This window comes from Epargyreus clarus, unplaced genomic scaffold (assembly GCF_041222505.1).
Source record: "Epargyreus clarus isolate Ecla_fem2 unplaced genomic scaffold, WU_Ecla_fem_2.2 ptg000019l, whole genome shotgun sequence".
NCBI lineage: Eukaryota > Metazoa > Arthropoda > Insecta > Lepidoptera > Hesperiidae > Epargyreus > Epargyreus clarus.
The window spans coordinates 7,744,660-7,762,794 of record NW_027332227.1 but is presented as its reverse complement, the minus strand read 5'-3'; the positions used below and the strand labels follow the sequence as shown (position 1 = coordinate 7,762,794).

Genomic DNA, 18,135 nt, shown 5'->3' with positions numbered 1-18,135 from the left:
GCGCAAAGAAAATCGTTAATCCTGATTGCTGATGATCGTGATGAGAAGAATAGGATAAAATTATTAAAATCGTGAATTGTCATCGGTTTTTGATAATTGTTCAAAATTTTAAATTAATCGGACTGTTCAAAATGAGTAAAAATCGAGTTCAAAGATTCCGTTACATACATACATACAAACATACTTACAACCCAGCCAATAAAAGCGTAGTAAAAAGTCCTCTCATTTTGGCCATAGTCGGGGGGCGATATACATAGTTCGCGGCTCCATTTATATAGTCGTAAATCATTCAAACATTCACGTGTTCATTACAATATCTAATTATGATACAGATATTAATATAATAATTACATTCTGTTGTTATAAAGCAACAATTTAATTAAAGTTACCTGTTCTATTTATCTAGATACAACATAAACATGACAGACTAATAGCTAAAAATCCGACTATGCATCTACATTTACTCGTACATTTTGGCAATTATTCTACTATGTCCTGCGTCACTAATACCCATAGAAATAAATAACACTTACTCCACAATAATCTTTCTACGGTGGCGATGATGGTAACGTGACTGGTGTAAACACACAACTCAATGGCGTGTACGCGTAGGGGTTCAGGAGGGAATACGTTTGGGGTGCATGTCCGAAGATTTGACTAGGAAAGATGCCCTGCCTTTGCGCTATCTTCAGACGTGACGTCAGCTGCTTCTTCCACTTTGTCCTGCGGTTTTGGAACCAAGTCTTGATCTGGACCTCTGTGAGCCCGAGTGCTTTGGATAGCTCCATTCTTTTGGAAACGCTGAGATATTTGTCCAGTTTGAATTCGGATTCTAATCGTTCTAACTGCTTGGCACTGTACGCTTGTCGTGGTTTCCTTTCCGGGCCTGCTCTACGTGGTCTTCTGTTGTTCTTGTCATCTATAACAAGAATATTAAGTTAAATAAAGCTAAATTAAGCAAGTTAATTATTTTTTTATATAACTGAAGTAGCAAACGAGCATGCAGTCCACTTAATGGTAAGTGGTCACTGCCGTCCATGGATATTTGCAACCAACTCCACGTAGAACAAGGGGTATGCAGCTGAAGCTAATCACAAATTCATTACCACTCCTGACGAGTCTCATATGTACGAGTAAATCAACCGGTCACAATGCTATGTAAGTCTTTTTAATATTTTTTTATTTAATAGACTCGCATCACTACCTAAACGAAGAAGGCGTGCAGTTCCCTTACCAGGAGGTTTTACTTTTGACAAATATGACTGTTTTGGTATTTGTTTACGTATTTGCCCATACAATTTCCAATGAGTGTCCCTAGCGGATTGTATACTGTCAGTAACGTAAAATTAAATATCTAAATTGACAAAATGGCGCTTTATGTTTTGTCCCCCTTTTTTGCGAACACGTGATGTAGACAAAAAGACTTGAGCACTTATTGTTACGTTTAATCCATTGCAAAGAAACAGAATAATGGATTGAGTAAACGTAACGTAAAATTGTGGGACGTTTTGAAAACTCATGGTAAGGGTACAGTTCAGGTAACAAACATTTGTAATTAGCTTCAATTACTTCTACACTAGTATTAGATCCTTTAATTTGAAAATTATATTTGCTGTATGACATACGATGCTTGCTCTACCTGCTGAATAAGCGTAAAACTACACGATTGTCTATATGTAGGTACGTTCTCTGTAAAGTTGTGTTCTTAATGAAAATGAAATTAAATTTTAAATTTCCACGACCAACATTAAAGATACAACGAGTAATGCAAAAGTTTAATCAATTTATATGTATTGGAGCATACACTTAAAATTAGGATTGACTTAGATGGCTCCAAAGCAGACATATCATTTTTATTTACTTGCATAGATGTTTTAACGACAGTATACCGAAATTCTTAAAATACGTCCATCACTACCTACACGTTACTTCAACGAAGTCACCTCACAGTGAAATTAAAAATGTCCAAGTAAACCGTGAGTCGCTTACGCAAATGGTTAGCAGTCGTTAGCGCAGCCATCACCCGCCACACAACCGCCACAATGGTCTGTTTGCCCACGAGATGTCAAACTGCGCAGGCGCAACTCAAACACCCTGATTGTGTTTATAGCCACTTAACGAGAGCCCGCGATCATTCCGATTAGTACGCGACAAAAAATTCACAGAATGTTTGTCTTTAGTGAGAGCTACTTCGTAAACGGAACGGTTTTATTAGCGTTTTATGGTTAGCCAGTCACTTAATTAAAGTTATTTGCCATTTTTACATATTTTCTTAATATTTTCTACATATTATTATGTCGTTAAATATCTCACTGTGTTCTCTTTTATGAATATTAAGTTGCGCACACTTGCATGATGATCGATTTAGAAAGAAATGATACCTTCAATACACTAGCGAATAAGAAACAAGCATGCATCTCTAATTATCATAACTTCTGTGCTTATAAGAAATTTATAATCTCTTGCTTAAACGGTGATATACACTCCTGAAAAAAAGTTAAGGGTGTGTGAAGTCTACCAACCCACCGAAGATAGACTATGGCTTAAATCCCTCTCAATCTAAAGAGTAGATCCACCAGTAGGACAATAATGGGTTGACGATACAAGCTAATAGCAAGCAGTGGTAGTCTAGTTATTAAAGAATTCGGTCTCTTGATTGAGGGGTCCTGAGAAATCAAAAAAAATGTTTTCAAAGGCATGTGAAGTCTATCAACTCGGACTTGACCAGCGCCGTGGACTACGGCCTAATCCTTCTCATTCTGAGAGGAGATCCGTGCCCAACAGGACAGTAATGTGTTAATGATGAAATAGATATTAACTTAAGAAAAGATGTACAAAACCCTACTACCATATAATTGAGTAAAACTTATCTATACTAATATTATAAAGAGGAAAACTTTGTTTGTTTGTTTGATTGTAATGAATAGGCTCAAAAACTACTGAACCGATTTTAAAAAATCTTTCACCATTCGAAATATACATTATCCACGAGTAACATAGGCTATGTCTTATATGAAAACTAGTGGTACCCGCGGCTTCGCCTGCATTTTAAAGAAATATTAACATTGGAATGACAGTGGTGCCATCTGTCGAAAATTGGTCTTTCCAACTCCCAAACCCACGTGGGTTCTTGGACAACAACTTTGCTAAAGATCATCACTTGATCAAATGCATAGTTTCCGATTCTATAACTACTTACGAATTAAAAAAACCTTTTCCCACGGACTAAATTGTGAATCTAAACCATTCTCAAGTCCCCTTGAACACACACAACAAATTTCATCAAAATCAGTCCAGTCGTTTAGGAGGAGTTCAGTGACATACACACGCATATAAGAAATATATATATAAAGATATTTGATATATAGATTTTGAGGCGGTACAAAGTTTGCCGGGTAGTATTAAATAAAATAATTTAATCCGACAATCGCTCCCGAGGCAATCCATGTGCTAAGGTGGTGTGCACACAAGCGAGCTTTGTCAGTAATTATCACGGCAGCTGTTTGCCGTCGCCTGGGCGCGAAGTCGCGACCACCACGACCACAATTCGACGAATATCCCACTGTAATGAACTTTCTAAGAACCTTGGATGATAATTACTATTTCCTTTAGGCTCTTAAAAAGATCCCTTTTTACCTTCAAAGATGCACAAATAAGTAATCATCGCAAAATGCGTACATTCTGTGAAAATACTTTTTGATTATAATTAACTTTGTATGCACCCGTCATTAAATAAATCTATCTAATTTTTGCTTATCAACGATTAAAATTTTATAATTTCTAGTAAGCAGTAATTGTCAAATTTAGATCATTGGTTAGAAAACCATTGAGTTGATTGAGTTCTAAAAACAATTCCTACTACACTTTCGTAAATATCGATCTTTAGACAAAACTTGGAAAGACTGATTTATTAATAAAGCGTCTTACTTTCATAAGTATCTAAGAAGACTCTTATTTTATAGCACAACTAGCTGACCCGGCAAATGTGTTGCCATATAAATAACAAAATGTTAAGGATGAACAACCCTTATCATTTAGGGGTATGAAAAATAGATAGTAGCCGATTCTCAGGCCCACTGAAAATTATTTAAAATTTGGTGGAATTCGGTAAAGCCGTTTTGGAGGAGTCCGGTAACTAACATTGTGACCCGATAATTTTAGATATACGATTTTAAGTGACACGTGTATCGCTTATACGTAAGTATGTTTAGTATATTGGTGCTCTGTTACTTATTTACTTTTAATTTTATATTCATGTACATAATATGATGTTATATTTATACGCAAACGTTAAGGTTATTTTCAGTAAATCTTAGTTGCTATAGCGAGTACTAACAGTGAAGAATGTGAACGTGCGTGTAATGTATTTCTTATCAATTAGGAAGACGATTGAACATTTTGACGCGTGGATTTAGCAGCACAAATATCTTAACAATTGGCCGATACGTTGAGCAAATTTATTAAACGCAGATAAATATCAAATTAACACCTTTTTATCATTCAATACGATCGAAGTTTAAAAATATGTGTGATTCTATTTTTATGTACATCGATTGGTTGTTTTCTGTTATTTTTTAATATCCTCTATTCGTCCTATTACGTATGCCCAAAATATATTTGTGTAAGTAACTCGTTTATCTTCGTCTATTTATATCTAGATATCCATTACTAAACAAAAAATAAACAAAATTTCTTAACAAAAAGTTGTTTGTAATAAAAACGTGTCTTGCTGTCATCGTTTGCTTAAAGAGTTAACTCTAGACCTCCACCCCGTTCCCGGACATAACAGACACGCTAATTTTATAGCCACCGAAATTCTAACTCTGACATGTGACAAAACAAATAAACACGAATCTTGTTAAATCTGTGAGCTCGAAGAATTCTGTGCATCTAAATAGACAGTCACGGACGTTGCAGCAATATACTTACAATTCGTAAATCATATTATCTATACTTATATTATTTCCCGAAAATTAAACTATTTTTATCACATTGCACCAGAAGTACGATAATGATTTTTGATCGTATATATGTATGTGTGTCTACTATGGCATGTGTTACGGTCTAGTTTCGTTCTAATTGTGGGGGCGACATAAGTAAAATATTTTTTTTATTATTACTTCTATTATATTACTTTTATCGCCGCCTGTAGCACTTAATAATATTTAATTTTTATTCATAGATTAGTAAAGATACTTCGCCACCTTGAAATTGAATGAAGCCACAAACGGCTTATAATAGTAAGTTCTTTTTTTTAATTCTTGACAAATAAAAACATTTTTAGAGAATATTTACGAATAAATAACTAATACTGCGTAATTTACAATTGCAATGTACAATTTACATAATAAATAAATAATTATTTCAAATATTTTAGGGACATTTTAGCACGGAGACGTGGCAAAACTTTTTTACGCAACTATTTCAATTCTCAAAACTGGGTAAATTTTCTTGTTAGGAGTGAGTAATCTTTACTAATCTATGTTTTTATTGTAAGACATTAGTTTATTATCGTAGTACTTTTTCCCTTTTCAAATACATAATTATTTTAAGCAGTTTTATAACAATTTGTTTTAATTATTATAGGTTCGACAAGAATCTACTCAAATAAAACTCAGTGAGAAGAAAAGCTGAAATATAAGTCTATTAATTTACAATTAATACAACTTAAAAACTTGCAATCTTGCGTATTTGCATAATTTTGAAAATATATAAAAGAACCTAAGTCATATTTAATGCTATTAACCTGATTCTTTAGATTTATCTTGGAAATGGACTGATATCAACGGAACATAAATAGGATGGAACTTACATGGGAATTACATGGGAAATTTGTAGGCCTTAAATTTTGTCAGCACGCCAACTAATAAATTACATATCATAATCAATTATTTTCTACACCACCGTACATTACCGTACTTTTTAGAGTTTAGATCTTTGAAGTTTTTTTCTTACAATAATGCTTTTGACGAGGACTACTCTCCGTAGTACCACATAGTATATTCAAAGACGATATCTCTGCATACCACTTTAAATATAATTAAATCTTCATAAAGAAAAAGCCCCATTGAGATGAATCAGACTAATGCAGTGGTCCAACGTAAGTCTTCAAAATCAGCCTGATAACACTTAGAACCCGTGACTATAAATAGATATAGATAAGTATTAAGAATAATGTAAATAAAACCACTAATTCATTGCGGGGGAAAGGGATGCGTGTTAGTTGCGTAATTGTGCGTGTGAAGATTCACACCCGGACGGAATCACGCGATTGCAACGAAACAACAAAATTATTTATGGCATTGGTGCTCAATCTTTAGCTAAATGTTTAACCAAACAGGGTTTTGTTCACAAGTGGATGAGGAAGAAATTTCAGAATTGTTTTACTCTTGTAATTCCCGTCATATCTTGCAAGATAAACATTACTTACTAACATAATTTTTTTCAGGAAGATAGGAGTCGTAGTAACGTATCAAATTATGCTCTTATTACTCCGATAAACCTAGCGTAACACTCGTAATGTCCTCACGGTGAAAAAATAAACAAAGTGTAAAAGTAATATAACATATTATAAAAACTAACCATGAATTTATTAGTAATAATAGATATTATAAATCATTTCCAATTTCCTGTTGGTTTTAGTAATCCACCTGATGGTAAGTAGCTACTGCAGCCCATGGATATCTGTAATCAACCCCAGATGATATTAAATTCCTATCTGGGTGTCCCGAAAGTAAAACTACAAACTTGAGGGGAACATAATATGTGAGAGGTTGACTTCTCAGAGCAAAAAAAAAAAACCTCAGTAAGAGTGTTAGGAAATCGATACTGTTTTTTTTTAATTTAGCTTAGTGGTGCATTATTTACTATTTCCATGAAATATCATCAGATAGTTGACCTACCATATTAAAAAATAAACTGGTTAAAAGATATTAAGAAGCCATGAAAAAATATGTCTATTTTTAGATATGAAACTTTCTAATGTTTTTTCCTCAAATAAGGCTATCTGCGGTAAAAATAAAACTTAAGATGTAATTTCACATTGTTCAAAGCAATTCGCGGTGTAAGAGTCAGATGAACGTATCTACATTTTGTCAATTTTACAGGAGAGCAAAAATAGTGTGAAATTCGCCACTTCAAACTTTACCAGATTATTAATAGAGATAATATACAGTAGTTGAAATAAATATATTGAATAGAGCGTTACGTCGTTTTGCCATTTCATAAAAGAAGTTTTGTTAAAAAGAAACCATTTTTGATTTTTTGTACATACGTTCATTTGACTCTTACACCGCGAATTATGGTGTAATTAATAGAGATAAAAAAGGTTTACATTTACTATTTAGAATAGAAGAAAAAAGTTAAGGCTGATTTTGCAAGTAAACACTATGTCAAAAAAATTTAAAAAATCGATATTTTACAAACGGTAACACTTTTATTAAGGTATCCTTTTTCCTCTCTTTCCTCTGAGAGGTTAACCTATGTTCCCCTTAAATTTATCGTGGTACTTGCGGGTCAACCTGCATGTCAATATTCTAAATTCATGTGCTGATTCTCTATAATATTTTTGCATTGTAATTATGTATTTGTACAAGTTCTCTTATATCCTTTGAACTGTTAGGTATTTACAGATTATTCACGTGAATTTTCATACATTATTTTGAACGCTACTAACATCCATTAAAATAATCGATCTATCGAATACCTTGCCTTTTAGATCGACGATTTATTCATATAAGACATTGTAAGCTTTTGATTTGGACCAAAGGCAACATTTGAGTAGGCACATACATATATATCATTAATGAAAAAATATAAAATACAGGGTGTAAGTAGTAGGCAAAACTAAATTACTACTACTTAGTTTTAGAGAAGAATCGGCGCAAGAAACTCCTAACATGGAACTCTACTACAGTTTAGTCGGGTTTGAGTGTGCTGGAAAAATTACGTTAAATCTCTCAATAATAATCAATAATCTCAATCAATTCAATCATTAACAAAACATTTCGTTAACATTTTAAATATAATTTAAAATGTTAACGAAATACCAAGCGATAAATTTGTAAAAATATCTTTTTTGAAATTTATATATATGCTTTATATAAACGTCGTGGCTTTCCTTCATTACCCTTTCAAACAAGAATACAGCAGCTCTACACTGCTATTATTAGACCGAAATATTCGTGCTTTTGGAATCGAATCCTTAAGGGTTCTACCGCCTACACAATTAATGTGCATAATAAGTACACATGTACCACAGTTTGTCACATTCTAAATATTGTGTTAGCTCAAATTAGCATTATAAATTCGTTTAAAATATTTTATCATAAGTACATTCTGCAAGTGTTGAAATTATTATTTGTACCATTAACATTTTTGAATTTATAAAACCTAGTCGTTATAAGGATTTAATGTAAGAATATATTTATTTTCTTCCACCAATGTACTTGTAAGGTGGATATTGTTTAAAATGCGTTTTTATTATGTAAATTGAATCAGATAAGCGTGATACAACTCTATATAAATTAGATTATACATAGATTTATAGACATGTGAAAATTGGTGGTGAAAGAATTTAATCTCATACACAATTTAAGATGACCGATACAAATCACATATTAATTGTACATTTTTGTTATTAGAAGAATGATCTTAATTCTTTTAACATACTCGTACTATAAGGTCGGATTAGGTTTGGTTTGGCCTCCGAAGGTGGAGTGGAAGGTGGATGGGCATGCAGGACTTTAGAAATAAGGTAAGGTAATGTATTTAGGCCTACCGTAAAATGTGGAGGAGGGTTGATGTGTGGCTAGCCAATGCGCATACGCATGTCCAGCAAGCAGTTCTGCGCCGTTCAGCGCATTCAGCTCAGGGCAAGTGGAAGTTGACGTCACTGAAATAAAATATTAATTTAAAACAATACGTATTTACTGTTTTTTACAACTTATTTGGCAGCATTTCACTACGGTGTCCTATTCTCTCAGTCTTTATCTTAATATATTAAACTGATATAAAGAAAAACTTCATTGTGTGTAAAGCTCAGTCCCACAGAATGTGTTAAAAAGAGAATCAATGTGATTCGCCAGGAGAGGTATTACCGTCACATCAATTTCTAGTCCTCAAGTTTTGGTGGAAGAGGTGGTTGGATATTTTATGTTTAAACAAACAAGTAACGATTTTTATAATGATTTCGCGTATATAATGTTGCAACTTATGTAGGTATGTTCAAATTAAAATGGACTTTAATTGATCCAATTAGATAGGTACTTATTTTATTTTATTTTATTTATCGATTTAGATACACCATCGACTTATCACTAGACATTCCTTAATTTCTTCCATGTACTTCATTGCCATAAAGTGATACTGCAATAAAAATTTCATAATAGGTACACTGATTACTTTTTCAGTTATAATGATTTATTCAGTTTTCAAATTATTCCTTTTGCCTTATACTTGATAAATAAATGAATATATTTTCAAATCAGCAGTTTAATGTTACTATATTGTATAATGTATGTAGATCATATTTATATATAAAAAGAAATGTGTGGTTGTGTTAAAACCAAAACAGTTTCTATGTTAATTTTGTCAAAGATAACTTTGGTTCTAAAACATACAGTAGTATTTTAAAAACAGATATTTTAAGCAACTAAAGGTAAATTTATAGTTAACGACATGGAATAATTATTTTTACCACCAACTTCATCTGCACTATCCCGCTCAGTCAAGGCGTTGACAACACAAACCTACCTTTACAGAAGAGCCCAATGCCCTATGATTTCTAAATTTACGTAGTAGGTAAATACCGTAAGGCATAAAAACCGTACATCGGAATAATTAATATTGAACAGTAATTATTATTATTTTACTTAGTAAAGTCATAGAGAGAAGTCCTTAGTAATACATACCGTTATGTTCATCGGCGGATTCTTCGAAGTGATCACTGTCATCTTGAATCACTGTTTTATTGGATTGCGAGCTATTCTTTTGATTTCCTAATATACTGTCAATGAGAAACGTCTTGCTCTTACCATCAATTACACTGTTTATTGGATTAGCACGATTAATAGACTCACTGTTATCATACAGGTTTCTTGATTTAACACTAGAAAAAGTTTTATTCGGCGCCAAATTCCGATTTTGTTCGTAGTAAAATATGTCTGAGCTGCCGTAAGGATTACTGACTGTGTTTCTATGAATATTATCACGTTCCTTATAAGTTTTGTGGTCACTATATTCGCAAATAACGTCTATTGTTTCGTTTTCACTGTCATATTCGGTTTCAGATTCACACTTATAGTTTAATTCTTCTTTTTTAATCCCACGCACTCGTTGCCGGGCAAGTACTGATTCACTATCATTTTCACACGTACTGGATATATCTTCTATCACACTCATTATTAAAGGTTCGGTTTAATTACATATTAGGATTAAAAGAAATAGTTTATAGTATAACAAACGAACGACATCATCCTTAAAAGCGGTCCGAGGAGACTAAATTTCTTTTCCGCGGCGGATGATGCAAAGTGATAATTGCTTCCGAAAATAGGTGGTACCGAGTAAACGGTTGCGGTGGCTGTAGGTATGACCACCGCAAGATGCTGTAACGCTACTGGTTAATATTTCTATGGAGGGGATAACGCCATCTTAAGTAGGTGGGGCTTCGGCGAACGCCTGTGAAAATTCACACCTTTCTTTTATTTGATAACAGGTTATGAGAGCTTTTTACCGCACAAAAGATTTCTAAAAGCTTATGATGAGCGTCGGATGGGATATCGCCCGTTTATTGTTTGATTCATGTCTTCAATTTATTACGAGGGGTGTACCGTTGCAAGTTGAGAAATGGAAGCGGAATAGAGATCCGATTTAAAATAAAACAAAACTTACATTACTTTTGAAATTATAGATACAAAAGTTTTATGCCCTAGATGTCTTAAATATTTTTTTTTGTGTATTTTCTTAAACATCTTAAACGTTTTTAATGTGATAAGTTGCTTAGTTGAGCATGAAAGTTAGGTGTTAAATAGTAAGACTAAAAAAATAATTTATATCAAAATTTACTACCTACTGTAGTTTAGTTATCTTAGTGATAATTAAGAGTAAGGAAAACCACAAAAATGACGACTCGTATAGCTACGTTTTCCTAACTAAATATTAAATTAATACTTATTCAAAGCCCGAGGCCGTTTCTTTCAATTTTGAATAATGCTCTCTACATTGTATTTGAGGTTCATAATAGACTATTTTAATAAAATGTGATATATATGAAAATATTTCTAACTTAAGTTTTAATAATGACAACATACGTTTTATATTTACTTAGATCCTCAATAAGCAGGTATCTAGAGAATATTTCTTTATAACTGGACTCTACAATGGTCTTAACATTTTAAGCTAGAAATAAATCAATTCAATCAATATCCGTATACTTATTGTTAAATGTCCGTTGTCAATCCAGCCGTCTATCTATTTTAATTTCAAAAGATGGGATTTTTTAACTGTAATAGGATTCTTATAGGTATAGTAGTTTTCTTACAAAAGAATAAATCTCAATAAATAATAAAAAGTAAAATAGTAAGTACTTAGGTAAGGTAAAGTCACCTAATGCCGAGGGGTTCTGAAATTGGCACCAAATTCCGTGGTATTTACAAAAACGGCTTTTATAAACTAGTTACCAACTCATTTTTACTGAAAGGTATGTTATTTAATAGATAATTTATCACTCTATTGTCATATGGCTATCGTAATAGTATTATGTGTATGGTTTTTTAAATAATCGCATAGTTTTGCATTAGCGCCTTCATCAAACATATGCTTCATACATTTTGGGCCTTTTGCACGTGAATGTCACGATTTCTCAAATAGTGATTTTTTCAATAAATTTGTATGTGTATGATAGTGTTTCGATGAAAACATTATATTGATTATATATGGAATCGATAACATTTAGATATTGTGCTTATTTCTTAACAGATAAGAGTAAAAATAAGTTTAAAAATACAGCGGCAATAGGTGCCAAATATTTTGGGCTGTCCCTTAAACCGAGGTATACCACGGAATAGCAATTTCATAGACTTGTTTTTAATTTCAATTTTTGTAGTTGTTTTTATGAATAAGCACGTCTTGCTTCGAATTTGACAAGTTTAATACTCAATTAATATCGAAATCATTTTCCGAGGTACTGCATTGTACTGCGTTACCTAATTATATAATATCAAAGATGACCTATCTATGTACTTTCCTAATTTCTTCTATGGGACAAGGCTAAGGCGAAAAAATGAAGTTCATCCAGATATCGATGTAATATTGAACAAGTATTGTATATTATTATGTACATATTTCAATAAAGCATCTTTCTGCGTCTAAATTGTGTAAAAGTATTTTATTATTTAATAATCGGAATTTGGAAACGTGATTTTTAGTTATGAAACGCTATTCCGATGTATATAAGTCGGAACTAGGTTATATGGGCACATTAATCCGCGGCATAACCGCAAAATACTATACAGGGTGTTTAAAGTTTTCATCGGTTTTTAAGAACATTTCTATTGTTTGTATCAGTAATTAGCTTAATCCTAATTAATTAAGAATTAACATTGTTATACGATTTAATACATATTTAAATAAGAACTAGAACATTTTACGACGTTTTCATTTTATTAAATTACTCAAAACGAAATAATTCTACAAACCTCATGACGATATTTCATATTATTATTATTTCTGGTGTACCATAATAAACCCTAGTATCCTAAACACGAAGAAGAATGTCCAAAATTGTATTGAAGATACACGAATTGACTGCAGTTAAAAAATACAAGATATACATTAGTAAAATTATCCAGTCAAGAAACTATACCGTAAAAAAGTTTTATTTCGGCAGTTTCCCTTTAATATGATTAAAGGGAAACTGCCTTATGAACACTTTTGATAAAGCAACTCTTTAACTAATAAAAAAATTAAATTGAAATTGAAACTAAATTCAATAACTCACATTTATTTTTATACACCATGTAACAGTCGTTCTATCTCTTTCACTCCCTTATTTTGTATACTCGGAATTAGGAACCAAATACATCGGAATAAGGATTTTTACATCGGAATTAGGGTTTTCTGACTTGGTTCATATTTATTTAAAATACATATTGAAATCAATATTTAATCGTAAAATGTCGAGTCTATTTCAAGAGTACAGATAATAAAGCTTCTAATAGAATTATCTAATTTCTTATTAAGCCGTAGTAAATGCTTAATATCTGATCCTCTTTCTAGTTTTGGTGAAAATACCGCGGAAATAGGTGACTTTACCTTATCTGTAGAAATACGTATTGTATACGTTTTATTTGTTTTTTTTTCTATATCATTAAAATGTTACACGTGGATGTGTACGCTAACATTACAATTAAAATGGCTGCCATTTCATAATGCAATTCATCTATAGATGAATTTTACACTTTTTACGGCATTAAAGGCTATAGTAGCAAACAAGCATAATTAATTAATTATAGTCCACCTAACTAACTGGTCACTGCCCTGCATGGACATCTATACAATAAACTTCCGATAAGATTAGAGTCCTACCTGAATTCAGCCACAGATGCGCTTGCCCTTTGACCCTTAAGGAGCAAGTTTCTAATTTGGAACGAAGTTCCTTATCGCGCGGTACGCGTCACGAAAAATCCTCACGACACTTTTGCTATAGTGCGTAGCGCTCGGAGAGGGGGCAGGCCGAGTATAGGATTCGACTTATTCGTTCTCTATCTCTCTTTCTCTCTCTTGACAGTGACAAGCCACGCGACGCGCGCGTCTGCTGTGTATCTGTATATTGTTATTAATAAACATTAATTTATTATTTAATTATTTCCCCTATAAAACTTATTTCAAAACGAAAGGAACTTCGTTCCAATCGGGTGTCCCACATGTGATACCTCAGACAATTTTTTTTTCGGGTTAAGGCATCGTAGCGAATGTACCCATACCACGTCTGTACCCTTCGCAATATTCTATATAATTTCTCTTATGATCTTGTATTTCAAAGAATCAACAGGAACAGTCACAAAGGGTTCTGCCATCTTCAACAGTAGAAACGACACAGTACTTCAGCAGTAGTAACAGTAGTATCCCGCTGCTGAGCACTAATTTTCTCTCAGGTTTTTAGGCCGTAATCCAATTTTTTAGAAATAATTTTTAGAGTTCTATTAAGAAAATTTAAATTATGCTTTTATTCTTCCATGTCTCGTAATATGCATGATTTGACCCAAAATTACATAGACTTATCTGGAACGAGTCGTAGTAACCATATCCATTACCAGTCCCTTTTCTGTTATTGAGGGGGGAACCTTAAAAATGCATTTACAGCGACAAAGGTTTATGTGAGATGTTTCTCTATTAAAATCCCTTCGGTGGCCGGTGGAGCTCATCAACGTAGAGGACTGGGTTCCCTAACGGAACATCGAAGTCCGCTGAGCACTGTGCCCTTATCAGGCTCAGTTCATGTAAGCCATGATACTCCAGAGGAGTATCATGGCTTACCGATCATCTCCAAAGTTTAATGTAACAGTATGCGGTAACATACTATCGTCCTTCTCGGGATCATCTGTTAATTAGTCTAAGTTGTTGCCACCTGCAACCCTGGATGTCCTATTTTAGTAGTTTTTTACGACAAACCTATCTGCAGCTGATAAATTTCAGTTGTTAGGTACCAATACCAAATAAAGGTACAAGTACAGGTACAAATACAAATACAAGGACAAGTAGACATACAATCTAATAAGATCCTATCCTATAATGTACTGTTAATATTAATTATTAATGTATTGTCTAATTTATTATTCCACAAACTTTATGAGAATTATATAAATGTAATATTACAATAGATGATATTAGATTAGATAGGCATGAAAATATTTGGACTTATCAACAAAAATCTGTGAAATAAATATTTCAATTGTAATGTCTGATATAAGTAAAATATATCTGCATGCAATGTAGGCACCGATAGTCTTGTAGTTAAAATTCAGTATCTCAACGAAGGGGTTTGAGGTTCTATTCCCGCAATGCACCTCTGATTTTTCAAAATTATGTGTTTATTAGATTTTAACTTGTTTTTTCTGTTCCATGGATTTTAATTATTAAGTGCTATAAAGATGAAGGAAACACACACGAGAAATAAACGTTCTTAAATAAAAGTTCTCAAACCACGATGGCCAAGTCTGACTTAGTAGACGCCTACTAAGTCAGACTTGGCCATCGTGGTAGACTATTTCCTAAACCCCTTTTACTCTGAGAGTAGACCCGTGCCAAGCAGTGGGTCAGTCATACGTTAAAGACCTTTTTTTTTCTTTTTTCCTTTCGAGGGGAAACCTTCAAAAGGTACCCGACGACGTGGGAGCGACGCCGGGTTATATGGGATTTTTACTGCACTAAAACCCCCCGGTAGCCGTCCTCAGCGCTTGTTGAAGAACTCCGAGATCTCCGACGGAACACAATTAGAGTACTCCAAGCGCGATGCCCGGATCGGCCTCTGCCCTGGGGGAGCGTTCGCTCCTCCCACAACATCTGGTGATTACGACGGTATTACACATACCGCCGTCTTTCCCGGGGTAGCATACTGGACGGTTTGAGCTCCCACTCTTGCCGCCCGCATCCCCGGAACCCCTTTTAGTCGCCTCTTACGACAGGCAGGGGATACCGTAACCCTATTCTGGTCCCGGTACTACAGGGACAAATAGGTTACAGACCTAATAAATATTTGTAGTTACCATAAGATCCTTGAAACCAACCATAGAAAATTCCGGCTACGAAATTATATTCTCATTTGTAGCGCTATCTTGTAGTGCCACTCAGAAGTTTTAGCAACAGCTACATGGCTAATAAATACTATATTCTCCTGTAAGTACGGACACCATGTTCTTACAGCTTTATCACATTTTCCGCTAGATGTCGGTTGTATCCCTAAAATCCTCAACTAAAATACTTCTTAAAGATTCTCACTAGATGGCGCTGCGTGGTAAAGAATATTTGGAATGTGTAGGAATGAGAATATTTCGGGAAAAGTTGTCAATAAAGCAAAAATAATAGGAAAAGCAGCTATTTTTATTTTCTAGTTCAAAAATACTGCTTTTCAACAAGCCCAACAATATTCTATGTCTATTATGAATATACGTAGGAGAGCTTTAAGAGTTAGATGTTTTCATAGCTACCAACTGTAGCTTAAATTTATCGAAGGTCTTGTGGGCGTTTAAAAGTTTGGTTAGACGTACCTAAGTTAATTCGACTTCCTTACAAACATAACCTTAGCTACTACAATCAGTTTTAGAGATTCTTCCGAACATTATGAAATATAATATCTCAAATAAACATATTAATATTATACAGCGATAAATCAAAAAGTTTTGTAAAATATTTATTTATAAACGAATTTTAAAGAGGAATTACAAATAGACACTTGACATATACTTCAAATCGACTTACTACCAATTGGTAGTCGTAGACGACACATTGCCTAGCAATATCCGATCTCTTGCTAGTATATAGTAGAATATCTATGGTCGCAGCTATTATACCCACTTTAAGACACGAACAAAGTATATTATTATTTATATCTTAACTCTCAATCTCTATGAGTAGGAGGCGCTATACAAATTTAAATCCGATTCCGTTTGACTAAGACCAGATGGAGCGAAACAATTTTAGAAATCGTATGAAAGTGAACCTAAATTCAGTTCTAAAACTGCATGTGTAAACGAACGTTAATCTGTCATCCACGTGTGCCCACGTACGCACAAGTGTTGATAGGTTGACTGGTTGAATTATATTGTTTCTTTTGCATACGAGTTATTGGTTTCTATATCAAAGAAAATGGGAACCATGTTGAAAAAGACATAATAATGTACTTTTTGTTAGGTTTGTGCCTACTTTTTCTAGACTCGATATACCTACCTATGTTTATGCAAATTATTGGTTAGTTAGTATGTTAGTTCAAGTGTAATATTTGAGAAAAAATAAATAAATTTTAAAGAATTTAAACATAATGACGATATTGAACTGTATATTGCTTCCAATACTTTATTTATTTATTTTTATTTATTAACGGAGGTTTCTCAATTCGTCAGTATTTATGTTTTTAATGTATTACTACTAATAAATAAAATTAAATAAATTAATTACATTTAATTAAATGTAACTGAATTAAAAATTGAAATCGATTAAATAAAAAACAAAACATATTAAGTTCAAATTAAATCCGATGAAATACTTAAGAAATCGAATAGAAATTGTACATTTTAAACTACAATCTGACTGGTGTCGAAGAGGTATGAAGAGGTTTGAAGGTGGTAGAACCCTTTGAATTTCGACTCCGGCGGGACCACCGCCACACCTATTTCTACCTTATAACAGCAGTTGTAAGCGCTGCTGTGTTCTGGTTTGGAGAGTTTGGTAAGGGAGACAAACTTTACCGAGGCGTTCCAGCTTAGTCTTCAGGAGTAGCGGCGCATCTGTGGCCGACCTCAGGTAGGAATATTTAATCCTATTTGGGGTTGATTAGAGATGTCCATGGGCGGCAGTAGCCACTTACCATCAAGTGGACTGCATGTTTGTCTGCCACGCTTATATTACACATATACAATGTTACTAAGATAAAAATCTTATAAGTACGGCTATATCTACGTCCTTTGAATCATAATAGTGGGAGCCCCGCTGCGACAGATTCCACTTAAATGTTACTCGGAGTTCTTTCATCTTTTAAATGAATTTTATTATATTTCAATTGTAATGTCTGATATAAGTAAAATATATCTGCATGCAATGTAGGCACCGATAGTCTTGTAGTTAAAATTCAGTATCTCAACGAAGGGGTTTGAGGTTCTATTCCCGCAATGCACCTCTGATTTTTCAAAATTATGTGTTTATTAGATTTTAACTTGTTTTTTCTGTTCCATGGATTTTAATTATTAAGTGCTATAAAGATGAAGGAAACACACACGAGAAATAAACGTTCTTAAATAAAAGTTCTCAAACCACGATGGCCAAGTCTGACTTAGTAGACGCCTACTAAGTCAGACTTGGCCATCGTGGTAGACTATTTCCTAAACCCCTTTTACTCTGAGAGTAGACCCGTGCCAAGCAGTG

General features: G+C 33.5%; 1 protein-coding gene across 1 annotated transcript; it reads right to left on the bottom strand.

The window, feature by feature from the left end:
* Window positions 1-10,401, bottom strand: LOC140750395 (uncharacterized). The gene is made up of 3 exons (XM_073083890.1): window positions 9,912-10,401; window positions 8,780-8,893; window positions 1-919 (listed from the first exon to the last, which is right to left on the bottom strand). Exons 1-3 carry the CDS (start codon window positions 10,399-10,401, stop codon window positions 549-551), a joined length of 975 nt encoding a protein of 324 aa, XP_072939991.1. The 3' UTR covers window positions 1-548.
* Between the last annotated feature and the right edge of the window lie 7,734 nt (window positions 10,402-18,135).

Coding starts and splice junctions, on each gene's coding strand:
- LOC140750395 (XM_073083890.1), bottom strand. CDS start 10,401: ATGAGTGTGATAGAAGATATATCCAGTACGTGTGAAAATGATAGTGAA. Junction 8,894..9,911: donor ATCCGCCGATGAACATAACG/GTATGTATTACT, acceptor ATTTTATTTCAG/TGACGTCAACTTCCACTTGC. Junction 920..8,779: donor ACCCTCCTCCACATTTTACG/GTAGGCCTAAAT, acceptor TTCTTGTTATAG/ATGACAAGAACAACAGAAGA.